This window comes from Doryrhamphus excisus, linkage group LG3 (assembly GCF_037039965.1).
Source record: "Doryrhamphus excisus strain RoL-2023G ecotype Guam linkage group LG3, RoL_Dexc_Guam_v1.1, whole genome shotgun sequence".
NCBI lineage: Eukaryota > Metazoa > Chordata > Actinopteri > Syngnathiformes > Syngnathidae > Doryrhamphus > Doryrhamphus excisus.
In genome coordinates this window covers 8638891-8659146 of record NC_136359.1, presented here as the reverse complement: position 1 = coordinate 8659146, position 20256 = coordinate 8638891, and the positions used below count along the sequence as shown (strand labels likewise).

The 20256-nt window shown below is 43.4% G+C and overlaps 1 protein-coding gene across 2 annotated transcripts in view; it reads right to left on the bottom strand.

Annotated features, from left to right (window-relative positions):
* Nucleotides 1-20256, bottom strand: part of dock8 (dedicator of cytokinesis 8) — a 67683-nt gene that overhangs the window by 32736 nt on the left and 14691 nt on the right. For both annotated transcript variants that reach the window (XM_058069549.2, XM_058069551.2), the window contains exons 3-19: nucleotides 19626-19801; nucleotides 18531-18602; nucleotides 18086-18194; nucleotides 13467-13676; nucleotides 13247-13332; nucleotides 12733-12799; nucleotides 6333-6482; nucleotides 6103-6183; nucleotides 5670-5829; nucleotides 5466-5602; nucleotides 3628-3721; nucleotides 2833-2995; nucleotides 2149-2266; nucleotides 1029-1099; nucleotides 763-907; nucleotides 557-658; nucleotides 388-483 (exon numbers count right to left, since the gene is read on the bottom strand). In XM_058069549.2, the coding sequence (XP_057925532.2) occupies nucleotides 388-483; nucleotides 557-658; nucleotides 763-907; nucleotides 1029-1099; nucleotides 2149-2266; nucleotides 2833-2995; nucleotides 3628-3721; nucleotides 5466-5602; nucleotides 5670-5829; nucleotides 6103-6183; nucleotides 6333-6482; nucleotides 12733-12799; nucleotides 13247-13332; nucleotides 13467-13676; nucleotides 18086-18194; nucleotides 18531-18602; nucleotides 19626-19801 (2037 nt within the window). The remainder of the gene's footprint in view (nucleotides 1-387; nucleotides 484-556; nucleotides 659-762; nucleotides 908-1028; nucleotides 1100-2148; nucleotides 2267-2832; nucleotides 2996-3627; nucleotides 3722-5465; nucleotides 5603-5669; nucleotides 5830-6102; nucleotides 6184-6332; nucleotides 6483-12732; nucleotides 12800-13246; nucleotides 13333-13466; nucleotides 13677-18085; nucleotides 18195-18530; nucleotides 18603-19625; nucleotides 19802-20256) is intronic.

Below are 20256 nucleotides of genomic sequence, written 5' to 3'. Positions count from 1 at the left end.
CCTGGGGAGACAGAGCCTTCTCCATCGCTGCCCCCACCCTCTGGAACTCTTTGCCCCATTCACTCCGTGTTTCCCCCGACCTTCCCACCTTCAAAAAACAACTCAAAACCGACCTGTTTAAATCCCTTTTTAATGTCTAACTTTTATACCTGACTGCTGTGCCCCGCCCCGCTTTTAGCCTTGTTTTAGCTCTGAATGGCTATATGGATATTGGATTTTAATGCATCATTTACTCTGTTTTTACTCAACTCTATTTTTATATCTTTTTCTCTACTGTAAAGCATCTTTGAGTACTCTAAAAAGCGCTATACAATTAAAATGTATTATTATTATTATTATTAGGTGAAAATGGTGCACTGGTGCTTTAAATGAACACCTTCAACTGACCTGTGTGTGTACGGAGGACACAGCCTGGACCTCTAGATTGAACAGTCCTTTGTGACTTTCCATCCACTTGACCGGGGGTGTTTGAGAAGGCAGTTTCTGCGCAGCAAAAAAACAACTATATGGTGCGCCCGTTCATGAGCACCTAGCATGGTGTTGAATGTGTACATACCTCGGCGGTGTGCAGTGAGTAATTAGGAGGTAGTCGATCCAACACTATGGGGAGACAGAACTGACCTGTGTTCAGTCTGTCATTAATCCATATGGGCAGCCACTGGATAAGCATAACACAGCAATATAGCTCACAAACAAAAACACAGTACAGTTACCATGTGTACTGTGTATAAATATTTTGCATAGGTGCCGTGTGAGGCTTACGGAGTAGCCGATGAGTGTTTCACAGCTATTGCTCTGGTTCTGTTTCTGCTGGCAGCTAACGTGGTAGAAAGTGAACAGCAAGTGGTGTCGCTCTGTCAGGCGGGCGGGAAGAGCCAGCTTCACCTCCTCGTAGAAATCTGGGGATCTATTTCAAACAAAAAACACAAAAAAACAAGAGGACATCAAAAAATCAGGATGGAGAAACCCTCTGTTGACTGTTGAGATGAGCAAATTAGTATGATATTCTGGCATAAAAATGTACTTGCTTGTTATGATAGGTAACAGGGGTGTAGACTTCCCCAACAAATTCAGGCCCACTAGATTTGCCGAAAATTATCTGTGGGAAAAAGAAGATATCATTCATATAGGTTAGGTTTGTTTTCTTTAATCATGAATTAACATGTAAAAACACCTGTATTAAAAAGTATTTTAAACATCCAATCATTCATTTTCTATGCCGCTTATCCTCACTAGGAGCTCAGGTATGCTGGAGCCTATCCCAGCTGTCTTCGGGCAACCTATGGACAATTTGGAGTCGTCAATTAACCTAGCATGTTTTTGGAATGTGGGAATCGGACCAAGGTCTTCTCGATCTTCTGACTGTGTAGCTTACATGCTAACTACTCGTCCACTGTGCAGACCATATTTTAAACAATTGGTTCGCTTTCAAAAGACCATTTCAAAAGAACATTTCTGACAAACATTACCTCAAATGACTGACGTATCAAAACCATCGACATTTTCATTTGACAATTTTTGAGCAAGGCGAGCTGGCATCCAAAGTATCGGTATTTTCATTATTGATCCTCACATCACTAGTTGGAGGACCATAAACAATTGGAAGAGTCCTGGTGGGATACACTGTGGCCATCTACAAACATTCATTCATTCATTTTCTACCGCTTATCCTCACGAGGGTCGCGGGGGTGCTGAAGCCTATCCCAGCTGTCTTTGGGCAAGAGGCGGGGTACATCCTGGACTGGTCGCCAGCCAATCACAGGGCACATATAAACAAACAACCATTCACACTCACATTCATACCTATGGACAATTTGGAATCGCCAATTAACCTAGCGTGTTTTTGGAATGTGGGAGGAAACCAGAGTACCCGGAGAAAACTCACGCATGCACGGAGAGAACATGCAAACTCCACACAGAGGTGGAATCTAACTCAGGTCTCCGAGCTGTGTGGCCTGCATGCAAAACACTAAAGCGTCATGCAGCCGCCATCTACAACCATTCTTTTTTAATTGATTGCTTCTTAAAAGAGCATTGAACTACTTGATAATAAGCAACGTTGCTTAAATTCAGCATCTTTGAATACCTATAAAAGTGTTTTTTGTAATGTGAGGTATTGCTTATGAATATTACAGCAGCAGCACTCACAGGAAGAGAGCTGCTGGGGTCTTCGCCACTCATAAACTGCATCTTGATGGTGATGTTCCGTGCTGATGTCAGCCTGTTGACAAAGTTCAGCCTCTGAGGGTAAATATACAGCAGGTTCCTGTAGATGCCAAGGAAGAGAGAGGAAGATAAAATGTAATGTATATGCAATTCATGCTTTGCAACGCTAGATAGCAATAGCGATGTGCGAATAACAAAAATAGGATGTCAAGGTAAGGCCCATTGCCGTTTCTAATACTTTAGCTTCATCACGTGGATGGGAAAAACAAAAGAAAGTCTCTCAATATGGTATATCAGCGATCTACATTATTATCACTACAATAGCAAAATAGTGTGCCATGTAAATCAGAGCAATGAAATTATTCACAATCAAAGCTCTTGGATTGGCTCGCTACACTGTGAAGGTGTACCTAATGTTGTGGCTGGTGCAGGAAATTCCCTCAAGGGCTCTTGAGCAATGAGTACGCTGTATGACTGTTCTTGTTGCCTTTGGCTTGTTGAGAAATAAATGGTTTCTGTTTGGGCAAGCCTCTTTGCACCTCAGGCTATTTTTCTTTCCTTTCAACACCATATTTGTATTTCCTAAAGCCAATTTGCAAGCCTTACAGAAGTCACTCCAGCATGTCTGTGAACATTTTTGCGTTTGTAAGTGTAGCTGTGGCTCACCTGTAAATGTTATGGGGGACATAAACCTCACTGGAGGGGAACTCCAGCACTTCTTTGACGTGGCGGATGTTCTTTTCAGCTACGGGTATGAGGGGGATGAGCTCAGTGGACAAACAGGCCTGAGGTAAGTCATGGAGTGGAGACATGTCCAGTTTTATGGAGCCTGCGGACATGCGACGAGACAAGAGTGTTGGTTTTGCATTGTTTGGAAAGTATAGTGAACAATAAAGCTTGTCCCCTATTATGTAAAATTCACTTTTTAAAGTGAGAGGTCTGTCAACCCATTGCAGCAGGTCATTACTGAATATAGCAGTCTGACTCTCATTAAACTCATCACACAGGAACCTAACAATAAAAAGTACCAAGCAATTCATTGGAGCACCAGCAGCACAAAAAATGATGAGATGGTGCTGCAATGCTGCTTCTGTCCACCAGAGGGAGCCAGATGATCGAGAGCCCAGAGGGAGGTTGATGTCACTGCAGCACCCCAATGGATGTGTTGCTCAGACACAATGGATTATGGGAAAGCATTCATGTCTTGTTTTTTTTCTTTTCAAAATGGCACGTTTTGCTAGCCACACACTTTGAGTGTTAAGTTGCTGTGTGATGAATTCAGTGTTGTCAGTGAAGTGACCAAGCATGTTGTGAGTGCACTGATAGCTTGTGATTGGTTTACCGCCAAAAGAAAGAGCTAACGTTTAAATTTAGGATATTATGTTGGACATATGCAGCATTACAGTGAAAAAGTGTATAAAGTACACAATAGTGGAATATAGAACCTTCAGATGTGACAACCTGATATAGTCTTGATTCGTCTCTGTGGAGTGGACGTTTTCTTAATCTCAGACAAGAATTTGAGCAAGTCCTCGTCACTCAAACGATCTCCCTCCTGAAAACAAAACAAAAGACGAAATTAAAGCAAACACTTTGTCACCTTCTGAAATGAAGCCATGATTGTTATTCTTATGATGAGACAATTTGTTGTAACATAGATGATTCCTGTTGGTGCTTCGTACATAGATCCTAGATCCTAGATCATAAGCAACAACAACATACCCCACAGGGCATCTTCCATTTTTTATGTCAGTATGTAATTCACTATACAGTAAAGTCTCGTTATATCGATATTCTCGGGAGTCTGAAAAAATATCGATATAACCGGACTATCGATATATCCGATCCTGCGCCGAACTGCATTAAAAGTGGGCGGATCTTTGATATGGCATGTAATTTTCTCCTTGAGTTCATGGATTGCGCATCCAGCATTAAATAAAAACGTCTTTACACTTTTTTAATGACTATTTCTTTTCTAAAATTCAACCAATGCAAAATCCTCACGCTTCAGCAGACAAAACCATAAACATTGTTGCAAAAAATGATTGCATTCATATACATAACACAATTCGGTTAAAGTCAGATGGGTCACATTTTTTTTCAACATTTATTATTTTCATAACGCACTCTTGCAATAGTGACTCTGAGTAAATATTCAATAATGCACTCGACATTGTTCTATACACACGAGAGAAACCACGAACGCCAGCATGTACATATGAAAAACAGTGATTATTGCAAGCGATAAAAAGATATCTGAATACAACACAATTAAATACATGTATGGAAAACAAAAACTGCAACGTTTACATTACTTATTCTGCAATACTTTAAAAATATCTTCCATCTTCTTCTGCTTCCCTGTTTCACCTTTTAACACAAAAGATTCAATATTGTTTAACATTTCATATTAATCTTTAAGATACAAGTGTATTGATTTATTTCAAACAACAAGAGATTGCTTCTTTGATCAAGCAATACCGTAAGTTTACTTTCATAATTTATCAGTAAAGCTAGTGCCAAGAATATTGAACACATCTGAAAACACTAAGTCTAGTCACTGAATCTTCCCTCTTAATTATACAAATATTTACTCCTTTACTTCAAAAGATTGTTTAATACTTACCTCATATTAATTACCTGTAATCCTCTAATTACCGTCCGTCGGTGGAAAAGCCGAAACGGTGTTAGCCAAAAATCAAACAATACGCCGTTTACAGATTTTGCTAATGGTGGTATTGAAATCCTTAAGCAAATATTGATTCAGCTTTAAGATGCTTTTGTATCGATATAAGCAGACCAAATTGGCTGGCGGGAGATGAAAAGGGCATCGTAGTAACCGGATTATCGTAATAACCGGGTATCGTACTAACCGGAACTAATTATATCATAAAAGACTAGAAATTTGCCGGGAAATGAAAATAGTACCATAATAAGCAGTACTATCGATATAACCGATATCGATATAACGAGACTTTACTGTATATGTATAGTCACAACATGCTTGCAGAAATCAAAATGGAAGAAAATATAGTTATTCCCTGCCTTGGAGCTATAATACCTTCCACTGACACTTTCTAGGAGATAATGGAGTGCATCAGTGTGAATAATTGTGGCTTTATTCATAGGAACAATAAGAAATATGCCACCATACAAGGTTAAATAGCTTGAATGGTTTTGGAAAATGGCATCATTCCAAGTGCTGATACCAAGTCATGGCCATGTGCTGGAGAGGTGACTGATGGAATGCACGTGGTAGATTGTGTTTGACATTAAGCATCCCAAGCGTGAAGCTCAACCTGTTTGAAGATGGTGCTGATGGTAATGGTGGCCGGTTTGAAGGCGGAGATGTTACACAGCTGCTCGTCAATGGTGTTGAAACGTTCAGAGTTCCTTCGTGGCAACTGGGCTTTACGGTCGATGCTGCTGGATTTGGCTGAAGGAAGACAAAGGGTAGGTCATGTGACGTAGCACAAGTTGAAGGGAGTTTCAGAAGTGCACACCTTTTATGCTGTCGGAATCAGTGACATCGCGGTCGATGGCAGCCGTAGAGATGACTTCCATGATGTTCACAGTCGCCCAGGCGAAAGGCATGCGGTAGCGGCCTAGCCTCTGGCAGAAGGCCTCGGACTGGCCTCGCAGTTTCTCCAGCTTGTCCTTGTTCTGGAGGTAATTCAGAAATTCCCAACCTGCATTACACTCACCGGGCTGTGCTATAGACTGGTCTATTTCCTCCCTCTTTTGTGATTAAAATAATAATGATAATAAAAACAAATATCTCTCCTTTATAGTAAGTGCCTGTTTCCTGATAGTATAGCTTTAAAGGCTGCAAATCTTATTCCAAATATTGCACTGGATCCCATTCGGTAACATCCTGGCTTGTGAGTATTCACACTGTCAGTGTCTAGCATTTATATAATCATTTTCAGGGATTACCTTAGAAGAGTCGCAATCTCTCATTGTCATGTAGGGCTCGGCACAGTCACTGATCTCGCCTTGCTGGAGGACTTTTTCAATCTGGACCAAAGACAGAAAGTGCATTACATCAACCTCATCGACTACTAGAGTGCTAGTGAATATGAATATGCATTCAATCCAGAGAGAAAACAGCTACTCTCAAGGGAATTGCTCCTATGGCAAGTTGCACTAGATTCCATTCTTCTTACCTTGATGACAAGATAAATGTCCGGAGAAGGGTAGGTGATGGAGAAGATGGCCGACCTGGCCAGCGAGGAAGGATCCACATGAGGAGTGTGTGATCTCAGGAAGCTTTTAAACTGCTCCGAGTTCAAGTCACAGTAGAAGTTCTCTGATATCTGAAATAAAAGGATGGAGTTGTTGGCTTATTATGATTTCACTAATCAAATATTTATTGCTTGATTTATTGCTATTTTAATCGATACGCATGCGCACGATGAGAGCATTCACTGGGTATGCATGCAATTGACGGGTGAAATCTAGATTAATCGCGATGCGTTTGTAGGTATCATAAAATACGATGCAAGCACCGTTTTATTAATGTTCAACTTCACCCCATATGCTGTTCCCCAGGCGCAATGAATGCACCAACATTATTTCGCGTTTTGTATTGAATACGGACAAGTCTACGTCCGCCTCCCCGTCTAGTTCCTCGTCGGACACTGGGGACAAACCAAGCAGATCAGGTCAGAACAAGCGGATCTTCCGCTGCTTTCCAAATTGTTCAGGAGCTAATTGTCCGTCCCTGCAACAAGTTTTCCCCCTCCTTACGAGTGTTCAGCACAGCAGGTGACATTACAACAACAGAACACTTGGCTTCTTCCTGAATTTTGAAACAATTTTATAAGTTGTTTTCCACTTTCTGCTCCTCACTACTGTATTAGCCTACCTCCTGGTGTATTCATATTAGAATTATGTTTTGCAGACAGGAATATAAACAAACATTGATTGCACTGTTGAAAGTGTTACTTCAACTTTGCTGTTGCTGTACTGTATTTTTCACAGCAGTAATTATTGTTTAATTGTTTTACTCCACCATTGAACCACTGCTGTTGTAATTGCATAGCCGATGTGAAAGTGTGAGGAAAGTTGTTGCTGTTGGATGGCAAAAAAAAAAATGATCAAGAAGTGGTGCATAGTAAAAAAGACAAACAGCACTAGTTGAAGTTACTGCTAAGTGCCTAGAAGGAATAAAGCCAAAACCTTTTTGTAGGACCATACCATTATTACCATTCCATTATTTTCCTTTGCTTATTTGCATCATGTTGAATTGCATCATATCGCAAGAAATTGCACCATATCATATCGGATTGCATTGATTTGAACTAAATGATTATCGCATCGTATCGCAAGAAAATTCAATGTATTGTTAAAGTATCGTATCGCTGGCAGTGCATCGAGATGTGTATTGAATCGTCCTCAGTGCTGGGATTCACACCACTAGTGTGGATGGACGTCAGGAGATTGGGAAGATTCTCCGCTCGGCCGATCTAAAATATAAGACACCCTCGGCCATCTCTGTGTGGAGTTTGCATGTTCTGCTCGTGCATGCGTGGGTTTTCTCCGGGTACTCCGGTTTCCTCCCACATTCCAAAAACATGCTAGGTTAACTGGCGACTCCAAATTGTCCATAGGTATGAATGTGAGTGTGAATGGTTGTTTGTCTATATGTGTCCTATGATTGGCTGGCCACCAGTCCAGGGTGTACCCCGCCTCTCGCCCATAGACAGCTGGGATAGGCTCCAGCACTCCTTGCGACCCTCGTGAGGATAAGCGGTAGAAAATGAATGAATGAATAAAATATAAGACATGTTTAGAGCTTTAGAGAGAGTTACACGAAAGGACAACGTCTCGAAAGTCTAGCACAGTCCATTTGACAGGACGGAGTGTGGCGCTTTTATGTTAAAAGCGATGTCATTGTTCGACATATCAGGCGAGTATATAATTCTGTGATTCTGGGATGCTATGTGATATAATTAAGTAAATATCCCACCTTTGCATTTGTTGCGGTTCTCTATACAGCATGGTGAAACAAAGCTTAAAATCATAATTTTCTGATCTTTATTTCTTATTTTCTAATCTTTAATTCTCACCTTATAGCCTTCCGGGTGATGTTTTGTTAAATGCATTGCTATTTGACTTTTAAGATGCAGGTACGGATGTTTCTCCATTCATGTAACTGTGTGATTCCGGGATACCGTGTCACACAGTTATGGAAATATCCCACATCTGCTTTCTGTGTAAGAGGAGCTTAAATGTTTCACTACCGGGCATAGTTTTGTCCATTTTTATGTTCTTTTTGTCTTTAATACCCATTGTTGACAGAAAATTATATTGAATCCACATGTTTGGGAAGAATTTGGCTTTTAGAAGCTGTGTGGTCTTAAAGTTTTGATCAGCTGATGAACAGCCTATTTCCCTTTAATACTTGCTTCCAATACATTTCTTACTCAAAAAATGTTTCTTCTTTTTGCACTCTCCTTAAGATCCAAACATTATGCAATTATTTTTTTGTATTCAGTTCAATTCAGATACAGGGCTGCAGACCAAACAAGGTGTAGCTGCATGCAATAATGCCATAAAAAAGCAGAGTGCTGCATTTTGGACGCAGGTGTACCCCATTCAGGGGACCTGGAAACATGCAACGGTCACGTTGCAATTACATCCCAAGTCTCTTTTGTGGTTTAATAGCTGACTTCCACGAGTGAATATGTTTGTAATTAAGCATGAGCTCCGAACAATAGCCCCCTTGTTTGACGCCTTCGTGCCGCGTTACAGCAGAAGACCGATGATGATGATACTGTGACCACACCCTCATATAAACTTTCATTCCGCAAAGGGGAAAACACTCACACATCTGTCTGTCTTGCGTTTGGCTTCCTGCGGGATGATCTATTATCAACATGAGGTTTCAATCAGAACCATTGGTGACAGAACCAAGCATGTCATCTGATTCACTGATGCTGTTTGGACATCTGGGACATTTTTGGCTTACTGCACAAGTCTGCTGCGGTGCGATGCAGTCGATCCAGAAAATTACAAAGATCACATGACCCTCACATATGGCTTTGTTCATAGCCTGAGGCAAGGTGATAATATTTCAGTGGTTTACATTGGAACCAGAGGTCACAGTACCACAGCATTTAAAATACTAATGCTTACATTCATGGGTACTTCTTTTTGGCAATGATTGCAAGAATGTAACACAGTCCTTATGATCTTGATATGGGACCAAACATTCATTCATTCATTCATTTTCTACCCCTTATCCTGGCGGGGGTGCTGGGGCCTATCCCAGCTGTCTTCGGGCGAGAGGCAGGGTACACCCTGGACTGGTGGCCAGCCAATCACAGGGCAAATATAGACAACCAACCATTCACACTCACATTCATACATATGGACAATTTGGAGTCGCCAATTAACCTAGCATGTTTTTGGACGAAAACCCACGCATGCATGGAGAGAACATGCAAACTCCACACAGAGATGGCTGAAGGTGGAATGGAACTCAGGTCTCCTAGCTGTGAGGCCTGCGTGCTAACCACTTGTCCGCCATGCAGCCTGAGCCAAAACATTGATTTTATTTTAAATTTGATGAAGTTCTGACATTTTTCTTTTTAAGCACACCTCATTATCAGAACCTCTATTGTTATGTGACATATACAGTATCGTAAATGATTGGATGATGCATGTTTTATCAGCAGTTTTTCTACCAAGATACGAATTAATAAAAATATCCATCCATCCATTTTCGACGTCGACCATCCTCCCCAGGGTCGTGAGGGTGTTGGAGCCTATCCCAGCTGTCTTTGGGGTGAGAGGCGGGGTACACCCTGGACTGGTCGCCAGCCAATCACAGGGCACATATAGACAAACAACCATTCACACTCACATTCATACCTATGGACAATTTGGAGTCGCTAATTAACCTAGCATGTTTTTGGAATGTGGGAGGAAACCGGAGTACCCGGAGAAAACCCACGCATGCAACAGAGAACATGCAAATTCCACACAGGGATGGCAGGGGGTGTCTCATATTTTAGATTCCTTAAAAAAGTAGCCACCCTTTGGTGTTCTCTCAGTCAATTCGGAGGTGTGCCATGTCAGGGTTACTTTGTGGAATGTATGGCCTAAAGAAAATGGGGTTGGCACCATCAGTTGTGTTGTGTGTGTCCAAAATGTTGGCCTGTATTGTACCTACTCCCATCTATCCATCTTGTATGCAGCTTATCCTCATTAGTGTGATGGGGGTGTTCTGGGGCCTATCCCAGCTGACATCGGGCGGGAGGCGGTACATAATTCATAATTTAGAAAAAACAACCTTTTGCAATATACATATGTTGCGTTTCATTCCTGAGCGTGGACCAATCCTGTCAGAGCAGAGAGCCCTGATTAATAAGTAGAGAATTATGTGGATTTATAGAAACATCTGTTACAGATTTCACAGATGCCAAACGGCAACAAAACCGCTGCAAGCTTGAAAACAAACACGTGGCTGAGAATTCTCATCAGGCAAACAAGCGAAGAGGAAGAGATGCAGGGAAACGACGACATGAAAGCAGCAGAAAACACAATACTGTACAGGGAGAAAAGGGAAACTTAGTGAGGAAACTGGAGAGGGAAATGGCAAATGGGTAAATTTTTTTTTTGCAAAACAAAGCGCGACTTGTTTCTCCTTTGTGCACCGAGAACACATTTCACAGCTCTTTAACAGTCAGTCTGTGACCGGACCTTTTGTGCTCAGCAGGACACTGCATTAACCCCTCCAAGGGTACGGGACATTGGCTACCAGTTAAAAACGTTAACCTGGAGTAAGTGATAATGTGATACTTCCAACTGTAATAACTACCTAGGACCTTTTCCATTTCATAGTTTTAAAGTCATCATATGGGATTTTTGCTCAAGGGCACACAATCAGAGGTGTCCTGGGAGGTGTCCACTATTATTATAAACCAGTGTATTTTAGTGTGAGACTTAAATAAAAAATTACACAATTCTGAACAGTATTTTAACAAAAGGTGTCCTGGCTGGTCCACTGTTATTATAGACAAACAAATTATTGTCGTTCCTGGGTTGCCATGGCAATCACATATTGTTATTTTATAACTCTATCATCATAATGCTAATGGTGATTCTGACAAATAAACAGAAGTAATTTTCGACTTTGTCCTTCTCAAAGAAAATGGTTTTCACACTTAAAGCAACAGTACGCTGCTCTATCAGCCCCGAGTATGGGACAGTCATGTCTCTGTGAAAATTCTGACATTGCAGTCCGAAAGTCTCTTACTGTAGGATATGTGGGGTCGCAATTCGTCCTCATAACTCAAAAGACCGCACATTAGCGAGGTAAATGCTTAGTGAGCAGAGACTGGGCTGTGTTTGATCAACCTTAGCTCGTATTCCTTGCCTTTGTTTACATTTTCGACACCGCTTACGAGCACTTGTGCCCGGCTGGGTGGTTTGTGTAGACTCTGGTACTCTGGAGATCTCCGGGATGAGACAATGGCGCTGCAAAATCCAAGAATCTAAAAGTGCGTGTAAGATGTTAAACAAGACCTGATACTCCAAAACAAGAGAAGCTGGGCTTTGTTGTGGGCTTTGTTGCATACGTATACTGTAGGTCTTCTGTTAAACACACACGTCATTTTGACTTCTTTAGTAACACAAATGAGGCTGAACGTGTGTCAAAATAGACACAAATCTAAGCTCAGCAGCCTTAGGGACCACCATTTGGACAGAATGGTACAATGTTGATATGATCTACAATCTTCCTAAAATTCGACTGCGAAATCTTCTGAATCAAATTGTCAGTCCATCTTCTATACCGCTTATCCTCACTAGGGTTGTGAGGAACATTGTCAACAATTGTCCAACAGTTGACTATCCTGAGACACCCGTAGTTAAATGTGTAAATATAGTTTATTTAAATAGGCCATCAGGCCATATTAGCATCATCGTCATCCGTCATACTTGATCAGGCATTGAGAAGAAGGCAAGGCCACTGGCAAAAAAAAAAACACAACTCCCACTATCTCCACAAGTTGTTAAGCACAAGCTAAATCCTTCCGGCCTTTTTCACCCCCAGAAAAGAAAAAGAAATCCGGCTAAGTCAATCCACTAAAAACATGCAAACATCCGTGGCTCAGAGTAGTTGGCTTGGAAAATACTTTACATTACATTCCATTATCAGTAGTGATAGAGCCAAACATGTTGGAATTTATCCCTCGCAGATGCCGGTGGTTTAAGATGTGCAATAGTGCAAGATACTCATGCCACGATACAAATAAAATGGGTAAAACTAACAAATGAAGTCAATATCAATGCATTGGTATGACTCTGTGGGAGCCTGCTCCGCTGAGCTGGAATACAAGTTGATTTCATTTAATGTTTCCATAAGGAGTTGAATTGCCACATGCAGGGATGCTATACTATAGGCATGATAAGACATTTAACTGGCAGCTCCTCCCATGTCTGGCAGCACTCATGCACCCCAACCATGGTGCTACCACCATGCTTGACGATAGACTCGACGCATTTATCGTGTTGTGTGCTGACTCATTTTCAGCGAGTTACTGTAAATGTTCTTACCTTTTTCTTCTCTTTCAGGTCATACAAGGCCATGGTAGCAAATATGGGCTCGATGTCGATCTCAAACCTACAGAGAAAATGGCAGTTGGTCGTTCAGAAATAGCACATGACTCAAAGGCATGTAATTGAGGTTTTGCCCTGTGCTATTCTTATATTGTATTTCTTCTATTCTGGTTATCCCTACTCTGTCTGTCTTTGTTGTATCTGGAAAGCCTTCTTTGCAGTATAATGTGCTGTAAGGGGGGTGAATTTGCAAGCCTGGAAATACATTCCACTAAAATATTTTCACTTTCATGGAGAAAAAGGCTAAGGAATGATACAAAATAGACAAACGTGGACTAGGAGGTGCAGTGAATTGGTAGCAAAAAGGCAGTAACCCCACCATGAATGGATGAGACACTGAAGAATGCTCAATGCCGTGACTTTCCCCTTAATACAACCATCTGCTTCTTCTCTATCTTTTAAGAGCCAAAAGGAAAGCTGCTGAAGTCATAAGAGAAAATGAATGACATACTTGATGGCCTGGCATCGGATCAGGATGCGGTCTCCAGTGTGTTCTTTGGGGCAGTCGGGGACGGGTCGAATCTCCACTGCGTCTTCCTGGAATATGATAGTCAAGACACATTTTAAAAATCTGTAAGAAAAAAGGAAGTTGTTGTTCCGTCCGAGATTAAAAAGACATTTTTCCAGTCTACAGTATTATTAACGAGAGACAGACTGTTGGTTGGCCTTGCCTCATCAGCGGGAGGGTACAGTGCAAACAGCTCGGGGTATCGGTTTCCCTGCCGGGCCTCCTGGTTGAAGCGGTCCAGCTCCTCGTGACTGCTGAAGGCCAGCAGCCCCACCACCCTCTGGTCTGGAGTCAAACAGCGCAGGTTGAAGTCAGACGAGGTCAGCGTGCGGCCAGAGTCATCATTGAGCACCGCTATAGTTGGAGACTTGACCTGGGGTGTCGGCAGCACAAAGACAAAGAGTTAGAGGTCGAGGAGGGTGTAGAAAAGAAAAAGGGAGGAGGGGATCAGATGTAGACGGATGTGTGATATGTAGAGAAGCATATAGAACAAAAACATTCAAATGAAACAAGCAACAGACTTTTCCTCACGAACGGTAAGGCAGGCTGCAGTTGTTATATTGTCGAGCCCTTGGACAATGTCTCCATCCTGTTATGTTTACGTTGTGTAGTATGCTAAAGATATGAAAGGGCTCTTGTCACTTCTGTTATATTGTATCTCGTGTTGTCGCCAGTACATCATTTAGTCATCAGCTGCAATACGACCACTTTACCATATAGTGAGATATGAGCCGCCTGTCAATAATCGTATTTCGGCGAAGTTCAGCTGATACAGCTTTTGTAATCAGATACATGCACGTAGACGGATGTATGTATAATCGTGGCTTTTTTCACTTCCTGGTGATTATGTTCTTGAAAAGACCGACAAATGTGAGGACAAAGTCAAAATATCACAGGAATGATGTCATTATCTTAAGAGAAAATAATAATGATTATTTTAGGAAAATAAAATAATATATTAAACATGTTTATGATTAATATTTAGATATAAAAATTTAACAAAAATAATATTCAGATAAAAATATAAATACATGTGCTACACCATTAATAACAAAAACTTATTTCTGACCTTCTAACACACATAAACACACAACAATACAATATAATATACAATACAATATTCCTTCATTTTCTGCCGCTTATCCTCACAAGGGTCGCGGGGAGTGCTGGAGCCTATCCCAGCTGTCTTTGGGCGAGAGGCGTAGTACACCCTGGACTGGTCGCCAGCCAATCACAGGGCACATATAGACAAACAACCATTCACACTCACATTCATACCTATGGACAATTTGGAGTCGCCAGTTAACCTAGCATGTTTTTGGAATGTGGGAGGAAACCGGAGTATCCGGAGAAAACCCACGCATGCAGGTAAGAACATGCAAACTCCACACAGAGATGGCCGAGGGTGTCTTATATTTTAGATCGGCCGAGCGGAGAATCTTCCCAATCTCCTGACGTCCATCCACACTAGTGGTGTGAATCCCAGCACTGAGGACGATTCAATACACATCTCGATGCACTGCCAGCGATACGATACTTTAACAATACATGGAATTTTCTTGCGATACGATGCGATAATCATTTAGTTCAAATCAATGCAATCCGATATGATATGGTGCAATTTCTTGCGATATGATGCAATTCAACATGATGCAAATAAGCAAAGGAAAATAATGGAATGGTAATAATGGTATGGGTGCAATGGTGGAATCAAACTCGAGTCTCCTAGCTGTGTGGCCTGCGCACTAACCACTCGACCACTCGCCATGCAGCCTACAATACAATATAATGTATTATTAGTAGTAGTAGTAATATTTTTACATTAATAATTAGTATTATTTATTACTAGTTAATACATATACAAATACATTATAAATACATTATAACTACATTAATATGAATACATTATATTTTATTTATAATTATTATTAAATAATTATAATATATTTTAACTTATGAATTAAAAATTAAATGTTTTGTTATATTTACACATAATGAATCAAATAAAATTTCCATACTCCTCCCGCTAGGTATAATAAATCTAACATTGAAACACATTTATTGTTCTTGTTTTTTTATTTTGTTCCCAAGACCCGGCTCCCGTGCCAAGCTGCGTGGCGTCGAAAATTCCTCCAGTGCCCAAGCCACGCAGCCCCAGGTGTTTTCAAGACCCGGCTCCCGTGCCAAGCTGCGTGGTGTCCCGGATTCCGCCTGTGCCCAAGCCGCGCAGCCCCAGGGGTTCCCAAGATCCGGCTCCCATGCCAAGCTGCGTGGCCTCCCTGATTCCTCCCATGCCCAAGCCGCGCCGCTTCAAGACCGAACAAGTGGCTGCGGCCGGGACGGCTGACCTGGAGGAGCCAGTGACCCTCCTCCAAGCCTCCCTCCTCCCTTCCCTGGTTTCGGCTCCCTCTGATGACGGTGTCTGGGATCCGCCTTCGAGAGGGGGGGCTAGTACCACCTGCTGGGCTATGCTGGAAGCACAGCCCAGTCCACCAATGGAAAGGGAGGATGGCGCCACCTGCTGGGGGAGTGAGGAGGCACAGCCCACTCCACCTGCAAGACGAGGAGCAGGGTTTGCTGGAGCAGATGGAGAGGCTCTGGCATGGACGCCGCCTGCTTCACCGTCGCCGCGTCAGGGCCGGACGCCTGCTGCTTCACCGTCGCCGCGTCAGGGCCGGACGCCGTCTGCCTCTAGACTTTCTGCCGGAGCCCAGGTTCTACACCCAGGGCGCCTCCCTGAGGATGCCCACCTTGCGCATAGTCGAGGGCGCCCCCCGGAGAGTGCTTACCACCTCCGCCGACCCAACCATTCCCTCCATCACTTGGAGGGCTCTTGCTGGCTCCGCCCCGGCCGGCCCCCAGAAGGGTCCCGTCGGCGACCCACCTCCGGTCCCCCCACCACCCTTCTTTGACTTTGAACTGTTTTGGACGTCTAGGATCCGTCCTTGAGGGGGGTGTACTGTCACGCCCTGTGTGACAGTTGGTCTTAGTTTCCTGTCTGGGCTTTGGGTTTACCTTTTGGGACACTCTTATTTTGTAGTGGACTTCCTTCGTTGTCCCAATCACCCACACCTGTCCCTAATTTGTGTCTATTTAGTTCAGGTGTGTGCGTCTCCCTGTGTTGGATCATTATCGTTCGTCCGTCAGCTACCTGAGTTGCTTTTTCCTGCTGTTGCAATTTCTGCAACAAATAAATATAATTTACCTGCAATTGGTCCTGCTCTCTGCATACTGGGGTCGAACTTTAAAGCAATGAAGCCGAACCGTGACAATATGTGCCCTATGATTGGCTGCTGACCAGTCCAGGGTTCACCCCGCCTCCCTCCCGAAGACAGCTGGGATAGGCTCCAGCACTCCCATGACCCTCGTGAGGATAAGTGGTAGAAAATGAATGACTGAATGAAGGACAAATGTACCAGAAATGTGGTATGATGCAGTTCTAGTTCAATTAGTAAGCCCTGTTAGTCATTCGGCATAATTAGAATTAACAAACTGGAGCATTCGCTGCCCACCAGTTGAAAGTCTCTCAGGGTGGTAGTCGTACTTATTAGTCTGCAGTATTACACTGTGAGACACAACCATGCTGGCCTCTGGCTCGATCCCTCTTTGGGTGAGCTGTCCCTCCAGCCATGCCAGTCTTCACTGTCCTTGTCTTTTTGTGTACTTCACACATCAATCAAAACCCGCGCAAGGACTGTGGACATCACACCATGATCCTGAGGGCTGGGGTAGTGGACCGGACCAAAGAGAAGAGAGCCATTATGTGCTGAAGGACAATAATACCGTTCTTCCCATCCCTGTCACACATTATCTGGCATGCACATCATGGGAAGCTCGCCCCTCAGTGAAGGCCTTTTGGTTTGCGTGATTAAGCAAGACTGGCATGGGCAGGGTTGGCTGGCTGGTACACCACTGAGGGGGCGTGTTCTTTGCGAGGACTCAGATTGGCTGGCACTGCCTGAGGTCGGCAGCAAAGTATTGGTCGATTTGAGACAAAAAAAGGGATGGGAACTTGGCTGCAGAATGCCTGTTGTGGGCCAAGGAAGGGGACCAGGAAGTCATTTAAAGTGGAGCATTCACTAAAAACATTCATTTTCTATATCACTTGTACCAAACCTCCTTCGAGTGAGGGTTGGGGTACACCCTGAATAGATCATCTGCACAGATTAGGACAACAAGGCCATTGTACTTTAAACTTTAAAGGCTCCTGATTGTGCATAATGTACTATTTAATGTAATATGTGTCTCTATATCCTGGTTATGACCACCACACCTCACTGGTTCGCTACACTTTTTCATGCCTCTGACCCACCCCAAACTGGATGAGCCTGCTGCGTGCAGTCACCAACCAGCTTTGTAAAAAAAAAAAGCAGGCTTCTCTACACATTTAAAAAATAAAGCTCTGCAAAAATCCATCATTCAGGCACAGACATGCCATGTTTTTGTTTTTCTTCATCCAGACTGCAATAACTGCTGTTAAAATGCCAACCCCACCCCCACCACACGATATTGTTGCTTCACGTTCAAATCTTCATCAGTATGGGCCACCTCGCTGCTCGAACTTCATATCTGCTTCTCAGTAAACAAACTTGAACCCAGGGCAGCCTTGTGTTGTGTTCCTGCCGTAATGAACGGCGTAAATTAATTAAGCAGACCTACGACTGAAAGCTGGCCCACTTCCTATAGTCCTCATAGACTTGAATGCCCCTCTGGGCCCCATCCCCCAGGATACAAACAGTAATGCTAGTGGGGTTGATTTCCTTAATCAAAAGTGGTTCTTACCGTTTTCTCCTCTTTGACTGACTGGACATCAGACTCAAATGTCTGTTTCCTCAGGAGCTTGTGCAGGCCAGCCCGCTCTGAATACGCGCTCCAGCCATCCCCTTGGCACCTTGACACACACACACATACACTTACTGATTCCCATGCAGACACCAGAAACAACATGCATGGCTACAACTGATACACCTCTGCACTAACTAATCAGATAACAACACAGTCTTACACAACACACTATGTGTGTATGTGTGTGTAGATCAGATAGAAGGTGTGTATTTATCCGGCTTTCTGATGTGTCTTGTTTCCTGTTTCTCAGGCAAACAAGACTTCTCTGGTTTGGAAACGGGGTGATGATATAACGCCTGCACCCTCCACCCAGTTTCATCATTCCCGAACTGAGGCATCCTTCTGTGACTAAAAGGCAATGCGGCTATTTGAAAGGGCTGACCTTCTAGACACCACAAGCCATGGCTGGGTGTAACTCTTGACGCAATCTCTCACGTGTGGATCCAACTCCACTCTGCAAAATAAACATATAAACACAATATGATGATTGTCATTTGTCACTGATTCTGTTCACAATTTTCATGGACAGAATTTCAGAATTTTCAGAATTTCAGGTGTTGAGGGAGTCCAGTTCGGGGGCCTTAGAATCTCATCTCTGCTATTTGCAGATGATGTGGTTCTTATGGCCTCTTCGCGCTGTGACCTTTAGCGTTTACTGGGACGGTTTGCATCTGAGTGTGAAGCGTCTGGGATGAGACTCAGTACCTCCAAATCAGAGGCCATGGTTCTCAGTCGGAAAAGGGTGGAGTGCTCCCTCCGGGTTGGGAATGAGGTCCTGCCCCAGGTGGAGGAGTTTAAGTATCTCGGGGTCTTGTTCACGAGTGAGGGAGAGTGGGAGCGTGAGGTCGGCAGACAGCGCAGCCTCGGCAGTAATGCGGTCGCTGTACCGGACCGTCGTGGTGAAAAGAGAGCTGAGCCAGAGGGCAAAGCTCTCAATTTACCGGTCAATCTATGTTCCCACCCTCACCTATGGTCATGAGCTTTGGGTCATGACCGAAAGAAGGAGATCGTGGATACAGGCGGCTGAAATGAGTTTCCTCCCTAGGGTAGCTGGACTCACCCTAAGAGATAGGGTGAGGAGCTCAGCCATCCGGGAGGGGCTCAGAGTAGAGCCGCTTCTCCTTCACATTGAGAGGAGTCAGTTGAGGTGGCTCGGGCATCTAGTCCAGATGCCTCCCGGACGCCTCCCTGGTGAGGTGTTCCGGGCATGCCCAGCCGGGAAAAGGCCCCGGGGCAGACCTAGGACACGCTGGAGGGATTATGTCTCACAGCTGGCCTGGGAACGCTTTGGTGTTCTCCCGGTGGAGCTGAAGGAGATGGCCGGGCACCGAGAAGTCTGGGCTTCCCTACTAAGACTGCTGTCCCCGCGATCTGGACCCGGATAAGCGGAGGAAAATAGATGGATGGATGATGATGATTGTCTTAGCAATGTTACTAAACCACTACAATTTCACAATAAAAACAAAAAAACACTGACCCATTGTGAGGGACGGCGTGCCGGACGGTGCGACACTCCTTCTCCACCTGCTCCACCTTCAAGTTGTCGTCGGGGAAGTCGCCGAGTTCCCGCATGAGGGCCGAGTCGCCGTTTCGAAGCTGCGACATCAAGAACTCCTCCAGGTCCACTGGCTCCACCGCTTCATAAGACTGCGGCTGAGGAAAAATGGCAAAAAAGAGAACTAAATAAACTATATAGATACAATTCTTGGGACGCAGCCCTTAGGCAATCAATCAAATCTATCAGGACTTTAAGCTCCAACCCTTAAGTTCTTCTGTAACTTTTTCAATCATTACTTTAGGACAGGGACAGTGAATAGGCTTACCTAGCATGATGTTGCTGTTGAAATGTGAGTGTAATTTTAACACGGTGATAGAGTTGTTAATTTTTTTATTTGTATATTTGTATTTATATGTGATATTTGGTATCTATTACATAAACAATACAAAAAATTATAAAAAAAAAAGAGTCTGACAGGGCAGCGAAAATACCAAACTTGACTATTTTCTGCTACCCCATGGCGGTCCAAAAAAAACCCAAAACAAAGTGGTCCATTTCAAACAGATGGCTCTATTTTTAGCTGGAAGCTCCATCAGACGACACTACAAAC